The 17,905-nt window shown below is 44.6% G+C and overlaps 1 protein-coding gene across 1 annotated transcript in view; it reads right to left on the minus strand.

Moving 5' to 3' along the window:
- Positions 1 to 6,432: 6,432 nt before the first annotated feature.
- vps53 (VPS53 subunit of GARP complex) overlaps positions 6,433 to 17,905 on the minus strand; it is a 103,791-nt gene continuing 92,318 nt past the window's right edge. Inside the window, exons 20-22 of the mRNA XM_007900733.2 lie at positions 15,117 to 15,254; positions 8,422 to 8,526; positions 6,433 to 7,049 (exon numbers count right to left, since the gene is read on the minus strand). Of these exons, the coding sequence (XP_007898924.1) occupies positions 6,879 to 7,049; positions 8,422 to 8,526; positions 15,117 to 15,254 (414 nt within the window). The 3' untranslated portion in view covers positions 6,433 to 6,878. The remainder of the gene's footprint in view (positions 7,050 to 8,421; positions 8,527 to 15,116; positions 15,255 to 17,905) is intronic.

Genomic DNA, 17,905 nt, shown 5'->3' on the forward strand with positions numbered 1-17,905 from the left:
AACAATTCCTAACATCACCGACAAACAGAATTGGCCCAAGTTCTGCCCCTGGTTTCGGGACAGATGTGGTGGTGGGGTTGAAAGTGGGTGGGGGTGGAGGGGTTGGGCCCTGGGGGAGGGGACGAGAGAAGAGGAGGCGGATACAGTTAAAAATAATCACTTCTCAGGGTATACCGTAAATTTTTCAGGCAGTTTGCGCACAGCAATGTCCTACAAACAGCTATGAAGTGAATGGTCAATATTATCCAGCGGATCATTGACCAACAGCTCCAAACTAATTTGATTTCTGCCCTTTAGCCACTGTGGAGTGATCCGAGACTCTGCCCCGTGTGAAGGGAGCTGGATAAATGCAAGTTGAAGTTATCGTACTCTAATGCTGGGTTTCTAAATGAACATATTAAGACTCGCACTTGATAGATTGCTTCACCACATCGCGAGATCTCCCAAGCGTTGCACATGAATGAGTCACTTTGCAGGGTGATGATAAGTAGTCGATCGCATCAACTGATCTGCGTCAGTGAAGCCCTACACACAACAACGAGGTAAATGATCAATGAATCCATTTATTTTCGGGGAATTGAGAAGGGCGAGGGATATTGGTCAGGGACCAGGAAAATCCCTCGCTCTTCTTCAAAATATGCACAGTCCTGAACTGTTGGATCCACTTCGGACTATGAGCTCAGGTCCTGGGATGAGGATCAAACCCACAGCCTAACCAGGGCCGAGGCTCAATCCACAGAGAAAATCTGGCTTCTGCAATATCTTCACCGCTGCAGAAGGCAGACTTGTGAAACCCAATACTTGAAGCGGAGAAGACATGCCAGCGAAGGACATTTTAAACGTCTCAGAGACATTCGCCATTAAACAATTAAGAACGTCGAGTCCGGCCAAATAATCCCACAAGCCTATTCCACCCACTGTTCAGAAGCCTTGCATTTAGACACAACACGTACTGTAGCAGGGATTGAGTTTGTACGGACAGATGTTTCCGGAGGAGCCCATTTCTGATTCAAAACCCAGTGTCCTGTTGTAAGCAAGCACAGCAATGCGCACTCCTATGGTTGGGTTTGGATTGTAAGGGGCGTAATGATAAAAATAATCCTCGCATTTGACGCAGCGCCTTATCACGTCTTCGAGACGTATCAAAGCGCTTCGCGGGAATCACTGTAAAGTGTAATAACTGTGTGTTTTGTGGGTGAAACGCAGCAGCCAATTGCGCACAGCAGTGTGGCCCACAGTCGCGTCAGCGTTGAAAGGAAAACGCCATACAGGTTAAACATTACATTTCACCCTCCCTTCCACACCCCTAAATTCCCTGCGCCAGTGGAATGTTGGAATTTTTTTTTTAAAACTGCGTAACCTTAAATTACCCTAAACGTCTAAATTAAGTGCGACTTCAAAATTAACTGCTTTCTTTCGCAACCAAATTAAAATGATTTTATATAAGTTTACAAACACTGGGAGTTTCCAGGCACCTTCCTTTTCGGGAAACCCATTTTTTCTTTCCCCCAGGAATTTAGTTTTCTGCTAATTATACTCAGATGCCGGTCAGGACTATGGAATCGTAACTAGTTTAACCAGATAGCTCTGAAAACAAGCTCATCAGCAGAAAGGCAATACTCCCAACATGGTTATGTAGGGAAAAGGGTAAGTGAATGGGGCTGAAAGGATTGCTCTGAGACTCTACCCTGCTATGTAAATGCAAGTTGTTGATGTTGTTGTTGGACTAAATGGCCTTCTGTGCCGTGAATTTCGAATTCAAGATCCTCATCCTCACCTACAAGGCCATTCACGGCCTCGCTCCCTCCTACCTCTCCGACCTACTATCCCCCTACCTACCTGCCCGTACCCTCCGTTCCTCTGGCTCCGGTCTGCTCCACCTCCCCCGCCCCAACCGCCCTACCATCGGTGGCCGGGCCTTCAGCCTCTCAGCCCCGAGGCTCTGGAGCTCTATCCCCCAGTGCCTTCGCCGCTTCCTCCCTTTCCTCCTTCAAGGCCGGTCTCAAGACCTTTCTCTTTGACCGTGTCTTCAGCTCCCCTCTCGACTCTCTACCCCCTCCTCGCTCCCTCCCTTCCCTCCCCTCACCCTGACCATTTCCCCCCTGCTCGGGTCCTGACCCAACTGTACAGCGCCTTGGGACGTCCTCCCGACGTGAAAGGCGCTCTATAAATGGAATCTTGTTGTTGTATGGTTCTATCTTTGTACTTTTCAAAGCACAAGAAAGCACAGCAATGGGAAATACATTGCTTTTACTATTAAAGGTCAGAGAGAAATTTGCTATGAAACCTCCCACCCCAACTGGCCATGATTTTTTTTTGATGCCCTCCGTTTTCCTTAGGAAAGGACTAAATGGCCACACCAGGAGATCTGCAGGTATAGATCGAGAGGAAATACAACTGTCATTTGATATAGCGTCTTACCACATTGTTCACATTGCTCAAAGCGCTTCACAGGATACACTGTGTATTTTATGGGCGAAACACAAGCCATCAGTTCCTCACAGTAATATCCCACAAACAGTCATGAGTGACCAATTTTTTATTGGGGAGAGGTGTGGGGGGGAACTGTTGGCCAGGATACTGGAAGAAAGAAACTCCATTCTCTTTTCGAATAGCGCCACGGGATCTTTAACATCCCTCTGAAGAGGGATCTCGGTTTAACGTCTCATCGGAAGACGATGCAACGATCCCCCAACACTGCATTGGAGTGTCAGCTTAGACTATGTGAGTTCCAAGTCTCGACGTGCGGCTTGAACCCACAACATACTGACTCAGAGGCGAGAGTGCCACTAACTGCACAGGCTGATAGCCAGATATGCAGGTAAATTGGTAGGATGGGGGCTGGCGGGTTTTCCCAGGAGTGGAAGTGGTGAACGTCTAGTCCGTTTTCACTCCTTCCCTTTATGCAGCGATGCACGTCTCTGAGAAGCACTTTTGAGAGGTTCTCACCCTTTTGTGTGACAGATTACAGAAGTACCAGCTGTTGATTCTGACGACATCAAGTGTTCTCTAAGCCGGGTGCAATGTAAGTGCGTGCAATCCGCCCTCTAAACCAACGCTCTTAAGTCTAATGACGTGTCACAATCATTCTTTACAGTCTAGCCTTCGTGGCTTCAACAAACCAGATTGTAGTTGTGTCATTTCAGGCTAGTTTAGGATGTACTCGTACCATAGAATGTGAATCTATAATTGGTCATTCACTTCACGTCTGTCGGGGGGACAATGCTGCGTACAAATTGACTGCTGTATTCACCAACAAAAATATACAGTCACTACACTTCACAGTACTTCCTGTGAAGCGCTTGGAGATGTCTGAATGACACAAGTCGCTGGATCAAATACAATGATTATTATGCATTGGAAGACACACACACACACACACACATAGAGCTTAACACCCATTTAACCATGGTCCCACAGACAAACACTGTGCCAACTGTTCCACCAAGAGCTCTTTCTTACCTAAGGACTTTGGTTGCCTGGGATAGGGAATTGGGTTAGATCTCATGACTCACTTTACACTACGGTACAAGGTTCAAAATGAAACAGACCTTACGCAAACAGAGACAGGCGACAGTGTTAAATAATGTGGCCGCAATAAATTACGCAAAAGGAAAATGACAGCGAGATCCAACATGTTTTATTGAAAACAAACGTAATGCGACAAGTGTTTCTTAGTGTTGTTCACGACAAGACAATGTTTCCGAAGCTTTAGTATCGAGACAGTTTTACATTCATTAGCAGGAAAGTGGTTGTGACACTGAAGGTCTTATAATCAACGTAAAATATATACATCAAATTTGTCTATTTACCACAAGGAAAAGTCGCACATAATTTAATTTTCTCCCTCACCCACCCCACTGATTTGCTGCTTCCATCTTGTGTGTACATAGCTCAACCCTTCATAAAGAGAGGATCTCTTTTATAGCCTAACCGGAATCATAAATTACCTAACAACCAAAAGGGAAAGGATGCTGCCTTTGCAGAGGTAAACAAGTTGGATTTTAAAACAGACAGAAGTTGGAGACTGTAACCGTTTCTATTCACCAATCATCTCCTGTAAGCAGTTCCTCAGGCACCAGTCACCCTGCAGTGTGTTGTCCAGACAGGCACTATTCGAATAGCGAGCATTTGTAGGCTGCTCAACAGTGGAGCTCATCATCTGATCAAACCCTCACCCCGATTTCCAAACACGTATCACCTTTCTGCAGGAGTCGGTGGAGAGCAATCAGGAGCAGGAACCCTGGCTGACACTTGCTAAATCAAGGGAGCTCAGACTCCCCACTGCTTGTCCAGCTAAGATACCCTCTTCAGGCTTCGACTTGTTAGCAGTCTGAGTGTTATTCCTAGTTACTAGGCTGGCCGGCCATCATTAGCAATGTCTTGAAGTCCTGCATATATGTATTTGGCTCAAGAACCAGACTTTTGATAAACCGCAGAACAATGAGTCAACTTCTATATTCCAATTGGCAGCCAGGTCAGCTCCAAAGACATGGGCTTATTTCTCCCCTCTCCGCCCACCCCCCCAAAGAGGAGGATGAATTTTTAATACCCCATTAGCTCCCCATCTGAAACCAGCACAGAACAGCGATCAGACAAGAGAGCCACCTTGCTTTTACGGGTCAGCTCTTCACTGGACGAGATCCCAATAAGAAGCTCCTATTCCTTTCAACAACAACAACAACAACTTGCATTTATATAGCGCCTTCACCCCGAATGGTGTCTTGGGAGCGTTTTCAAAACGAAATCTAGTTTGTTTTGAGGGTGTGAACTCAAGGAACTGTGCCAGAGTTGTGCCAAGCGAGTTTTTCGTACAGTGATGCTCAAGAGACCTCTGAAACAATAAATCCAATACATTAAATTATATATACACAAATAAAGTACAACTTTCTGGTAAATCGTAGCATTGATCACATTTAAATGCCAAGCTTCTGACTGCATTCTTCAGGCAATGAATAAGCCAGTGTTCAGAAACAAGCTAATAAACCGTAGAGCAAATTCAAATGTTTTTTTTAAAAAATGGTAATATTATCATTGCCAATAATGGTATCTGTAGAATTCAACCAATTGGGTCAGCAACAGTGTGCCACAGGTGGTAATAATAATAATCCTTGCATTTGATACAGCGCCTTATCAGGCCTTCGAGACGTCTCAAAGTTTCACAGAATATACTGTAAAGTGAATTGACTGTACACTTTGTTGGCGAAATGCCCACAGATGTACTACCTGCCTCACTGAAAAATTCAAGCAAATTAACTAAGTTCCCAATAAGAAGCCGGACTAGAAAACAAAGTCGCTGTTGTGGGCTTAACGTCTTTTACAAAAAGACATCGACTTTTACACAAATCTGATGGGGCAGCAGCAGAGCCATGTGCTGACAGCTATTACCACACAATTATGAAAATTAATAAGATCCTCCTTCCCTCTGGCCCGTCGAAGCTCTGAGGAAGGGCCAAAATACTAACTAGCCTGTTTTCTTTCCCCCCCTATTCAGATATTGACTTGACCTAGACTTCTTTAGTGCTTTTCTTGTTAACAGTACAAAGTCGACCACTCTGCTGCCCTTCTCCCAGGATGAGCTGGCTCGTTTGTATGGACCTTTGTTCGCGCTCGATCTCCCAACCTCAATTGCTCAAGCCGTGGCTTTGTTCGCATAAAGAGCATTCAGAATCCCAGGCACAATGTCTACTTCTCCTCCACCATTACCTAACAGCTTGAAGGAATAATACAAAAGTCTTCCTGACTATTACGAGCGGGTGGAACCTGGAACTACAGTCGGCGGAAAGCGTGTGTTACACTGAGGGCGTTGCAATGCAGTTGTCACTAATACAGTAAACAAATGGCTGTGATGGTGAGGTCCCGGTGCTGTGTTCTGCAGTGCACTAAACACATGAAGCTGGCATTTAATATCAACACCAAAACAATACCTCACTTTGTTTTCTTTGCCTTTCTTTCAAAGAAAAAAATAAAGTTGCAGAACTGGTGGGTGGAACGAACAGTGTTTTGCAACCTCAGCGATAACCACTGTATTTCTTCACATCTTCTTTCTCGGTATTTCTGTGGCAAGTGGAGGGATTCGACCTGATTTCAACATAAACGTTAGTTCCTCTGTTAATTCCTGGAGGGCGGTTGAGCATACCTCTCTCAGTTCCAGCACAGAGCACATAAAATATATAAATAACCCTTGCATTTGATATAGTGCCTTATCTCGTCTTCGAGACGTCTCAAAGCGCTTCACAGGATACGCTGTAAAGTGAATCTCCTGTATATATTGTGGGTGAAACGCGGCAGCCGATTGCGCACAGCAGCGTCCCCACAAACAGTCGTGGATTGAGCTACCAAATTCTTATTATTTTTTTGAGGGGATTATTAGCCCCGGAAAAGCGATCCGCCAGTCGACTAACAACCGGGTTCCTACTAACTGCTGGGTAAATAGAGGCGCGTGTGTGTGGAGTAAGGAAACCTGCCCAACTTTTCGCCCTGAGCTGAAAAATCCGGTTAACTTGACAGTACAAAGGCCCACAAGGGGCACCAAACCACCAGGTGCTACGAAGACGATCCTCACAGAAAAGTTCTCAACCCTGGAGTAGAATCTGCTCCTTTTTCAAGTACAAATTCTTCGGAAGGAAAGTCGCGCGCGGAGAGTGGAAAGCTCAGAGAAATCAGGACCGCGGCTTGTCGAACGTGGGGGAACGATTTGCTTTGAGGTGATCTGTCGGACTGGCGTTCCCACCAGTCGAGGGGAATTAAGAAGAGGCGTAACTCGTTGTCGTCGTTGCATGGTTGATTTACATCCAGGTGAAGCTAAGAGTGTTTTGTAAGGAGTGAGATACCTGTTCTCGGGGAGGCCCTGACCTGTGCCAAACCTCTTACTTGTCTTACAGTCTCTTTTTGATGAGTTTCTCCAGTTTGCGGATCCTGGAGGATTCCTGCTCGGGGGACGGGGCGGGCAGCGACGCTGAGAGGCTGTTCTCTCCCCCTGAAGGTGGTGGGGGCAGCCTCTGTCGGAAAAGCTCCAGCATGCTGCTCTGTTCACTCCGCTTTAGCCCCTGTGAGACAGAAACCAGGTAAAAAAAAAACATAATTCCTCATAACTAGCGGAAACGTTTCAGGCTTTAACCAGCAATGTAGCTTCTGTGTATTACACGTAGATGGTTGTGAGTTCAAGCCCCACATCAGGACTTCAACGTATGTAATACTCTAGGCTGACAATCCAATACAGTGCCGGGGTTGTGCTGTGTTGTTAAGAAGTGTTCTCCGACAAATGAGTCGTTAAACCCAGGTCCCGTCCGTGCCTGTTCAGGTGGACGTTAAAAGATCCCACAAAGAAGGAGGAGGAGAATTGGATGCTTCTCAGGGTTTGACCGGCAGAGGATTGTTAAGCTGGTGCTCTCAGCCAGGGACAAGTGTGGTGCAGAGAATAGTTTTAAAAACTACTCGTGCAACATTAGCGCAGCCACCACCTAAAGTGTTACTCCACCTCACCCATTTAGCAGTAGCGCACAATGTATTCAATTCATCCCGACCCGAAAATACATCATAGAATCATACAGCACAGAAGCAGGCCATTTGGCCCATTGTGCCATGCCAGTACCGGCTCTTTGAAAGAGCTGTTCAAATTAATCCCACTTCCCCCTCTCTCTCCCCATAGCCTTGCAGATTTGTCCTCCCCAAATATCTCTCTTGAAAGTTGTTATCGAATCTGCTTCCACCGGCCTTTCGGGCAGTGCATTCCAGGTCTGAATAACACGCAAGACTTCTTAAAGCCGGCACTGCATTTCAATGTTCAGCACATTCATCTGTGCAAAGCTTTCAAGAAAACGATCCAGCCAATTTGACTCTCGGGTCAACTTTCGCCAAAGTAATGAGGAATTTCCATTCCCTGGCCATTGGGTGTCGGCAACTGTAAGATCTTTGCGGAGAATTTCCACCCAGTTCAAGATTTATTCTATTTATCTTGCGTTTTCAATTGTGTGTAGAATGTGGCGGCTTCTTAAAAGCAGCCTTAATATTGAAGCCTTTTTTTCCCCTTGTGTGTTTCTTCTGAGACTTCAAAGTGAAGGCTAAATATTCAATACACCAAATTCTGGACAGTTTAAAATGCTATGTAAATAGAATGAATGTAGACCCAGGTGGAATTCCTCCCCATTAGGGTGCTTAAGACTTACTACGTGAGATAGTGTCAGCTTACACCCCCGGCACAGCATGTACTAGGTAGGAGTGTAACTGGAGCTAATGTTCCCATTAACTCTAGTATCTCCGTCCACTGCAACATGAGGCCTTGTTGGTTTTAACACTTGGTTTCTCCCTGGAGAAATAAGGCAGCTTAGCCCTGCTCCGCTCCCAGCCAAGTGAGACACAGTGCTGAGATTTCAATGTAATGTTACCACATATTGTATCTGGTTGTGGAAACGGCCTTACCTTCATGTCAAGGATTTTCTGGAATGTGTCTGTGCTACAGTCAGCCAGGAGTTTGATGTAATTGTCTACAAACACCACGGATGCTTCATGAGGAGCCATCACCACCTGTAAGACGAAGAACGTTTCGGTCAGCGTATGGTAAAAAAGAAATGATCAGCCATTCGTCTCTGCTGCAGATGAAGTTTTGAGAAGTGCCTCACACTCGCACAGTCAGAATCCCACACCCTGTTCCCTAAGAATATAAAAATGAATGGAGCATTTACAAGAAGAAACAAAGACGTACTTATTCTCTGCTACAACTCAACTACTGACCCTCTTTAGTTGGTGATTATTGTATTGTTCAGTAATTAGGATTTGTTAATTTAAATAATCCCTTTACAATAATTGTAAAAATCCTTTTGCAATAATTGTAATAACCCCTTTAAAAAAATGAATAATAATCTGGTCACTCAATCCACGACTGTTTGTGGGACATTGCTGTGCGCAATTGGCTGCCGCGATCAAATGCAAGGATTATTATTATTATTATTGTCTTCTTTTGGTAATCTTTCAATCACTGAAACACACTGCAACTTTGAGCTCACACTCCAGTGCACTAATGGGGGAGGGCAGAATTGCTGGAGGTGCTGTCCTTCAGATGAGACCTTAAACTGAGGACTGGTCTGCTTGTTGGATGTCAAAGATCCAACAATCCCTGTAGGAAAAGAGAAGGTTGTCTCTCCCAATGTCCTAAGACTCTCTAAAATATATTAAAATGTATTAAAACGCATGTGTTCTGTGAAGCGCTTTGGGACGTCCTCCCGACGTGAAAAGCGCTATATCAAATGCAAGGATTATTATTATTATGTACAACTGAAGCGCTTTGAGTTATTTTGACATGATGTGCCCTTGAGAAAATGCAGTCATTACTATAATTAATCTGCTTCTTAATTTAGTGCGTACATTACAAACACCATTAACCTGATTTTGCTCCCCTGGGATGTAGCTGTGATTATCCCTCACACAAAACAACACAAGGGCAGAGATTTCCAATATTTCAGAACGCGGGACACACATTTCACAGGTTGCAAAACATTGCAAATTCCACCCCCGTAGAATTGTCAAAGGTGTACATTTTGGGTAGGGGAACAGAAGCAGCTTAGTTTATTTTGACCAACTGAAGATATAAACCCAAAGACTTTGAAGAGTTTTCCTAAGAAACATTTGCAAAAAAAGAGGTCATAGGCTGTGGATCTCATTTCCCAAAACAAAAGGAAGATGAAGGCCAAAAGATTAACATAGAGGCATTTGAAATCACTCTCTCTGCCCCCACTCTTCTCCCCCACCCCCCTAACCTCCTCCGAGGCAGTGATAGATTTAACTTAGTAACTGGTGTGGCGAGTTGCCAGTTAAAACAATAAAGAGTCTTTGCACAGTTACCTGGTTATTAAAAACAAAGAGGCACAAAATCCGACCTCTGCATTTCCTAAATCATCCGGAATCTCAATTTAATGAATCTAAATTGCCTTGACACCAGTCGATTTTTATATCTGAAATATGAAATATGAACTGCCTGAAGGGAAACTATAGCCAGCATTCGCTGAGATTGGCCACTCCACATTTAAAACCGTAACTGTAACCCTCCAAAAAAACCCGACAACCTGGGTTTAACACAGATTGATTTTTTTCACAGGATCTCCTGCAGGCCCAGAGAGCGAGGGAGCAGGTCAGGTCATTTGCTTTTGGCTCAGGTTTGACTCAAATCGAAGCTAAATCGAGGCAGCACGGTAGCTGACGTGTGCATCTGGGATATCGACTAGTGATTAATGATGGAGCAACACTATTCCAGTCAGCATGTGTCGTCTGAGTATCATGACAGCTCCAATCAAGTCTTCTCCTGTTAGCTGCTGCCTAATGGGAGGGAGGGAGAGAGGAGGGAACTCGACTCCGATTTCTGTGTGTAAAATGTGGATTTACTGTGTGCAAGTTCTACTCAATGAAATCTTTGTCTGGCTGCTACTTTGGCACCTCTTTGAACTCACACTGGGATGAAGCAGAAGTAGGCGTAGCACAAGAAGACGTGGTTAGATTTTTTTTGTAAAAAAATCTTCATTACACGCAGATTATTCTTAACCGACTGTATGGTCTTTTAACATATCACAAAATGGCTACAGCTTGTTCAAGTAACATTTTTTAACTGGGGCTTTTGCTATGGATCCACAATGTTTTTTTTAAAAAAAGAAAAACTTTTTTCATGAACCACTTCTCCTCCTGCAAAATAAAAACTCACCCCCAATTCACCCAAGAACAATCTAACAATCTGCATTCATATTATTTGCATCAAAAGCAGCATTCGGGGAAAATGGTTAGAAGGCCAGATAGGGGGGGGTTAAATAAGACTGCCAACACCCCTGCCCTGCTATGTGCAATGCTGAACTATAATTCCTAAAATACTTGTAATTAACACAACATTCTCTCACACCCAAACGTCTTTAAGCGTTTCACCCGAGCAGTTACTTTGAAGCGTAGTGACTGATGTTCTGCCTTGTAGCACAAACATCTCTAAATATTCCTCCCCTCCATCCTTCCACATGTGTGGGATGGAGCAGGCGACATGCAGCACTGAACATCCACAAAGACCAGATTGTTCCACAAAACTCTCCGCTGTCCCCGAATCACAGCCGATGCGATGTGTTACGTACGGATTCGCAGGTCAAATCAAGTGCTAAAGTGTTTGAATCTTAGGGCCCCGCATTGCACCTCAAATAACATAGACTTTTGGTACAACATCGGACCGAGATTTCGAAGCAGCAGCTTCCCATTTGCATTCTTGGTGCTGAGAACACTCTTGATGGATGGCGTCTGAGGCTTCAGCCTGCAAGTTCGGGATGATTATTATCCCATGACTTATCCCGGAGAAGTGACCTGCAGTGTAAACAATTAGCCGATTTTTTGTCCCGAGTTTGATAGCCGCAGAGATTAAAGGCAATCTGGATGATTTAGCCCAGAAACACTGTCAAGTGCAGTGCTGATTTATTTTATTGCACGTCACAGCTGTATACATTTTGGCGTAAAAAGGTCAGGGTGAAAGACTGCCAATGTTAACAGGAGAATGTCTATAATCACCACAAAGCAGGCAGGCCAGCCTCTGTGTTTTTTCCCCTGACTGGGTGTATGGAATAGCAAAATGTTGAAAGGAAAGCATCAGGGGACATTCAGCCATAAACAAGGCTTTGCTTTACCAGTTTGAGGGTATTAGCTATTGGTGCAATTAATTTGCTTTAACCAGAGACAATCTTCGCTCTTGCTGGGGGCTGTGAGGCTGGTGACTACTTTGTTAGCGTGCAAAGCACAGCGGGCTTCAGCAGAATGCCTCAAAGGTCAGGCTACTTAACAGTAGCTCCCTCCTGTTTTCCAAACGCTGTAGACATTAGCATTTGTTTGGTTTGTCATTTACATCTTCACACTTTGTGGATACATTCTGGTCCCAGCTGAAATCTTCAGCAGCTGAGATAGAAACATAGAAACAGGATTAGGCCATTCAGCCCCTCGAACCTGTTCCGCCATTCTAGAAGATCATGGCTGATCTGTAACAATAATAATAATCATCCTTGCATTTGATATCGCGCCTTATCACATCTTCGAGACGTCTCAAAGCGCATCACAGAATATACTGTAAAGAGAATTGACTGTATATTTTGTGAGCGAAACGTGGCAGCCAATTGCGCACAGCAGCGTCCCCACAAACAGTCTGGATATGTACCTTAAGTCCAATTAATATCCCTTAATATGGGCAAAGGCAACTTCTCCACCCAATGAACCCAAATTGAACTAAACCAGGTAACGTGCAACCAGACCTCATGCGTCCCTTGCTAGTTATCCATGTTTTTTCTGCTAGGTGGAATGTTAGTAACATTACTAATACATGTAATATTTTTCTTTGATATTCTCCAGATTTGATTGATTTGTGCCTTACAACACCCCCCGCCCCTCCAAAAGGCAGGTCACTCCACCACTGTTTGTGGGACACTGCTGTGCGCAATTGGCTATCGCGTTTGACCTGCAAATTATACTTTACGGTATATCCTGTGAAGCTGAAGCGCTTTGAGACATCTTGAAGACGTGATGGGGCGCTGTATCAAATGCAAGAATTATTATTATAATTATTATAAGAGGTAAAGCGAGAGGCTTTCTTGGTGCGTTTGCTTACTTGCTTACTAAAAACACCCAGTTGTTGCACTCTACAGCAAATCCTGTGAAGTGCTTTGTGACGTCCTGCATCAAATGGAAGGTCAACAAACCGGCAAGACCAAGGGCTAACAACAACATGCATTCATATAGTGTCCTCGACACTGGATGGCATCTCGGAGCGCTTGAATAGACTAACCCTGGTTTGTGGGGTCACACATCAAATCCCTGGGACACGCATTCGAACTATAGTCATCAACAGGTGGCTTCCTATGAAGAATGGTGTGGGGGGGGGAGGTGCTTTGTGATTGTGACATCTGATATCTCATACCTGCATCTGATCAGTCTAGGCACCTTGTGTGGAAGCCAAGACCTGAAACCTGCCGGTCGCTGACCTTCAGTAAGATGTAGGTGATCGTAAGCGCGGTCGAAAAGGGAGGTATTCAGGCGGGACTTGAAAAAGTGGAGAGCGCGGGCAAGGCAGAGGGATTGAGGGAAAAGTGTTCCAGAGTTCTACGCAAGGCCAGCATGGACTCCGGTGGACTGAGCAATCTCAATGGGTCAAATGACTTTTACATCCCATGTAAAAGTCCTTCCACTCTGATAAGTGGCTTTTAATAAGAAGCAAAGGAAGGCTTTTATCTTAGAAACACACACACACACACAGTATATGTGATGTTCTGAGTCATTAATAACCCTTAAGCATTTTTGGGGAATATTTTAAAAAGTATATCATCACACGATTTCTTTCATGCTTTTCTTTTCCCTTCTAAATAAAGGGTGGTCTGCAAAAGCTCACCACCAACAAGGGCCCGTCTGTGTAATTCTCTTTGTAATTGAACCTGACAAGGGCCATACGGTTTCTGCTACGAGGGAACAAAATGAAGTTGTTTGAGTTTCAAAGGCTCGGAGGAGGTATTGTCGTGACAAATGATTCGAGAACGAGGAGGATGCTGGTTTCCAGGTGGGGGGTTGGGGACGGACAGTCAGACAAAATCATCCCGATTTAATTCTGCTATTCAGATGGAGTGTTTCTCTCACCAGGAAGTGCAACTGATGTCGGGCTGGCAATTCCAATCCATTTACAAAGACACAACCCTCCCCTGCCTCCCTCTCTCTTCCTCTCTCACTCTCCCATTATGTAGATCAACCCTGGATAAGGACTTGAAATAGATGCATAGACATAGAAACAGGAGTAGGCTATTCAACCCCTTGAGTCTGTTCCACCATTTATAAGATCTTGGCTGATCTATACCTCAAGTCCAGTTACCCGTCCTTGCTCCGTATCCCTTAATACCCTGACCTAACAAATAATTATCTTGAGGTTGATCTCCAGCCATTAATAATAATCCAAGAAATTAATAATAATCCTTACTCTTGAAAGGAAAAGGTGCGAAATGCAGGAACAATTTTTGGATGCAAAAGGGAGACGCCATCGTTTGGAAGAGGCATTAAACCAAGGTCCCTTCTACTTGTTCAGGTGGACGTTAAAGATCACCGTGGCTCTATTTGAAAAGAGAAGGGAGTCTCTCTTGTGGTGGCCTGATCATCCATCCCCAGATAAAACTGATGATTAAGTTCATGGCTGTTTGTGGGACATCGCTGAACGCTGCTGCGTGTTCCTGACATGGAAGCCCTACCAGCTATACCAAATGCAAGGATTACTATTTTTCCTCTCACTGTGGTTCTCCAGGTAACTGGGGACTCTACCAAGACTCACGGAGCTCCAATAATCAAAATTGACACTGTACCCATCACCATTTAGACTGTAACGAATAGAGTATTACAATTCGTGCCTCGTGGGTTATTTATTGAGGAATGAAGTACACTACTGCAGCTGATAAGAGAATGGCACCAGCTATGAACGTCACCTTTCTGAAAGGAACACTGATAAGGAGATGTTTTCACCTTAGAGGTTTACGGCTCTATAAATTATGATGTTCTCAGGACAATGAGATGAGAGGACTGATTTCTTGTATGTTATTTCCACATAATCAACTGCAGTTTACCACTGAGCGATCACGCCACAACTTGTTAATGATTTAACAAGGATGTCACCTTGTATCAAATGCATAAATGACATGCTAACATCCAGAGGGAAAAGAGGAAAATGGAGCACAAACAAAGGAGAAGCTATTCCCCATCAGCTCTTCGATAGCTCAGTTGGCTATGACTCATAGAAAGGCTTCAGGTTCATTCCCTGATCTATGCTGAGTTAGGTGATCTCAGTAGGGTCAGTGGTAATGGCTCTACACTTGGTCTCCAATGGCCCTGGAGCTCAGGAGGGAAATAATCAAACGCAGAAGCCCTTTGCTTCTGATCCCCAGTCATTTAACCGGCTTGAAAACATGCAGGTATCGACGTGGGCTGAGGCTGAGCTGTGATACAACTACCCGAGATTGAAGACCAACAAACTCTATCAAAGCTCACGCATTAACAGTGACCTCTTGGATGGGTTGTACCAGATGACCGTTGGCACCCTGTTGCAGTGTCTGTCACAGTTGCTTGCCTGGGTAGATTGTTCTTACCTTGAGGATCATCTCTGCGCGAGTCATGCCTTTGACAACGATCTTCGTGTAGCTTGCCGGGGCTTTCCGTATCACGTGGGAGCCAATGGACGGGAGATCCAGCAGAACGGTCTTCAGCGAGTGAGTATCAAGCAGAAGCTGCAGAAATAGCAACAGAAAAAAGCATCAAAGCCAAAATAGTGCAGGTACTGGAAATCTGAAATAAAAACAGAAGTCGCTGGGAACACTCAACAGATCAGGCAGCATCTATAGAGAGAGGAAAGTGGGTTGTTGACCTGAAACGTTAACTCACTTACCCCTCTCCATAGACGCTGAGAGAAAAAGCATAACTGGTTCAGGAAAGATCTTTATTTGTTTTCTTAAAACCCTCAATGTCAACCAGATATTAAGCTCTTTTTTAAAGGAGTCAATCAAAAGTATTAAAGCGCCTACTAGGAGCCATTGCCACATTCCTTTACATCTCCAGCCTCACGTGAAGCTCGTTAGAATTCTACCTCTCTTTGTTCTGCGTTAACAACTAGTAAAATAATCTGCTCAAATCTACATCATCGGTGCCTCTCGTCATATTAAAGAGCTGAACCATTTTCTTATCCCTCCTCTTCTCTCCTGGATGAAACTAAGTGTAACTGCCTCTGTCTCTCCTCATAACATACAAGTCCCAAATCGCACGAGTATCTTGTGCCTCTTTGGACTCTTTCCATTGCCTCAATATCTTTTTTTTTTAAGGTAAGTCCCCCGAATGTTCTCGCAATATTCTAAAGCCTGACTTACCAAGGAGCTGCATTGAGTGATACTAACCCGCTAGAATAGGCACTGGCGTTTTTAGTTTCTGTGTTGTATAATTGGTCACTGCTCTTGGCTAGCTTCCATTCTTTTGGCTTGATTTGACTTTGGAGTTCGGGAAGCCTTTATGTGGAACATTCAAGGTCCCAACAGATTAAAGCACATGGGATGAAGGTCACGATCCAGCTTGGACAGGGGCTCTCATTCTGTCTTTGAAAAGCGCTTCGAGGCAAATAGGAGCAATTTGTCTCCAGCACAACCCATCTAAGTGGTGACATGTGAAGTCGGTGTGACTGTGGAGCTTGATGGCTGAATGCTCTTTCCTTGGTCCGTGCTTTCTTATACCGTACAGGCTCACAAATGAGGCCATTTCTTGCCTTTGACATGACCATCTTTGATCTACACTAGCACCTCCAAACGTGATGTGATAGTGATAGTTCTTTGCTGGAGCAACTCCATTTTCCCAACGTGGGCATGAGCTGACAGCTTTTACACGGGAGCAAAATCCCCCTCCTTCAGATTTAGGCGATTCAGCTGAAAACCTAGACTTTGTATCGTGACCATTCGATTATCTTGAGACTCACAATCATTATCCATCCAACTAAATACCAGATTTCTGCCAAGGATACGCTGCATTCACACACTCAGCAACAACAGTAACTATGGCTGCTTTGTGTCAAAGCCAGATTGTATTACTTCACAACGCCACACAGCTCGACCCCCAAATCGGCACTGAGAAATCTATATTTTAACATGCAAACAGAAGTGTTCCTCCAAGGTAATCTCCCTTAAGGCTGCGGTGACCTTCACTGTTAAATCGTGGCTACATCAGACAGCGTTGATGCAATGTTCAGAGGAAGCCAAACCATTTGGACAAAGGACGGGGAGGGGAAGCAGAGGAATTGCCAAAAGGGCGACCATCAGTTTTTTTAAAAAAACCTTTACTCCAGCTCAGCCTCCAAGGCAACAAATGTTAGTGTAAAGTGCGGAAGACGGTTTAAATAAAAAAAATTGATTTGCAGGCTTGTGTCAACAGCTAAAGGAATCCTAGTAAGCAGTCTGCTTAGTCGATTGAGACTGATCATGAGGATGAAATATTGTGGAGCTGGTGCATTCCTGTTCAGGTCAACGTCTCGTTGCTGGCCAAAATTTTAACCCCAAATAAATGTGACACCAGCAGACAGCACAGCCAAGCATATCACCCAATCCCTTCCCAGAGCTGCTAAGTTCACTGGACTCTTCCCATGGAGAAAGCAATGATTTTTGTGCTTTTTTTAAAAAAAACATAAAAGCCGCAGTAAACAGCGGGAAGTGTTAAGCGATCCATCCTGAACCACAATCGAACCACTTTTTTTAATATAACATAAAAAATGTTTATTGCTGTGGCATAATTGAAATTACAGTTCTTCATGGGTAATAACAAAACATAAATCCAATCAGACAGCTGCTTTCCTTAAAGCCCCAGTGTCGTCCCACTAGCCATTATGGAGTGCCTGTTTGTGGCTGCAGCAGCATTGATGCCTGTACTGGATCAAGCTACCAACAACACATTACATTTACACAGCGCCTTTAACGTCAGGTGAACGTCCCAAGGCGCTGGACAGTCAGGGATCCACACCCGAGCTGGTGGTTGGGATCAGGAGCGGTGGAGGACGAAGAGGGGAGAGATAGGAGGGTGACAAAAGGCACGGTCGAAGAGGAGGGTCTTGAGACGAGTCTTGAAGGTGGCGAAGGAGGGGTCAAGGCGGAGGGACTGTGGGATGGAGTTCCAGAGGATGGGGGCAGAGAGGCTGAAGGCCCGATCGCCAATGGTGGACACGCACGGAAGCTGCTGTTGCCCGTTATTTCCTTTTCTCATTTTGCTAACAAGAAAATTGATGGCACCGGGGGATATTATAACGTGTTTTTTTTTCTGATGTGTAAATGACGTTTACATTGAGGTGTCACTTTTGCACCATATAGCACAACGTCAAATTAATAAGGTTGAAAAATTCTGTTTCGTTGCT

This window comes from Callorhinchus milii, unplaced genomic scaffold (assembly GCF_018977255.1).
Source record: "Callorhinchus milii isolate IMCB2004 unplaced genomic scaffold, IMCB_Cmil_1.0 Scaffold10, whole genome shotgun sequence".
In the NCBI taxonomy this organism is placed as follows: domain Eukaryota; kingdom Metazoa; phylum Chordata; class Chondrichthyes; order Chimaeriformes; family Callorhinchidae; genus Callorhinchus; species Callorhinchus milii.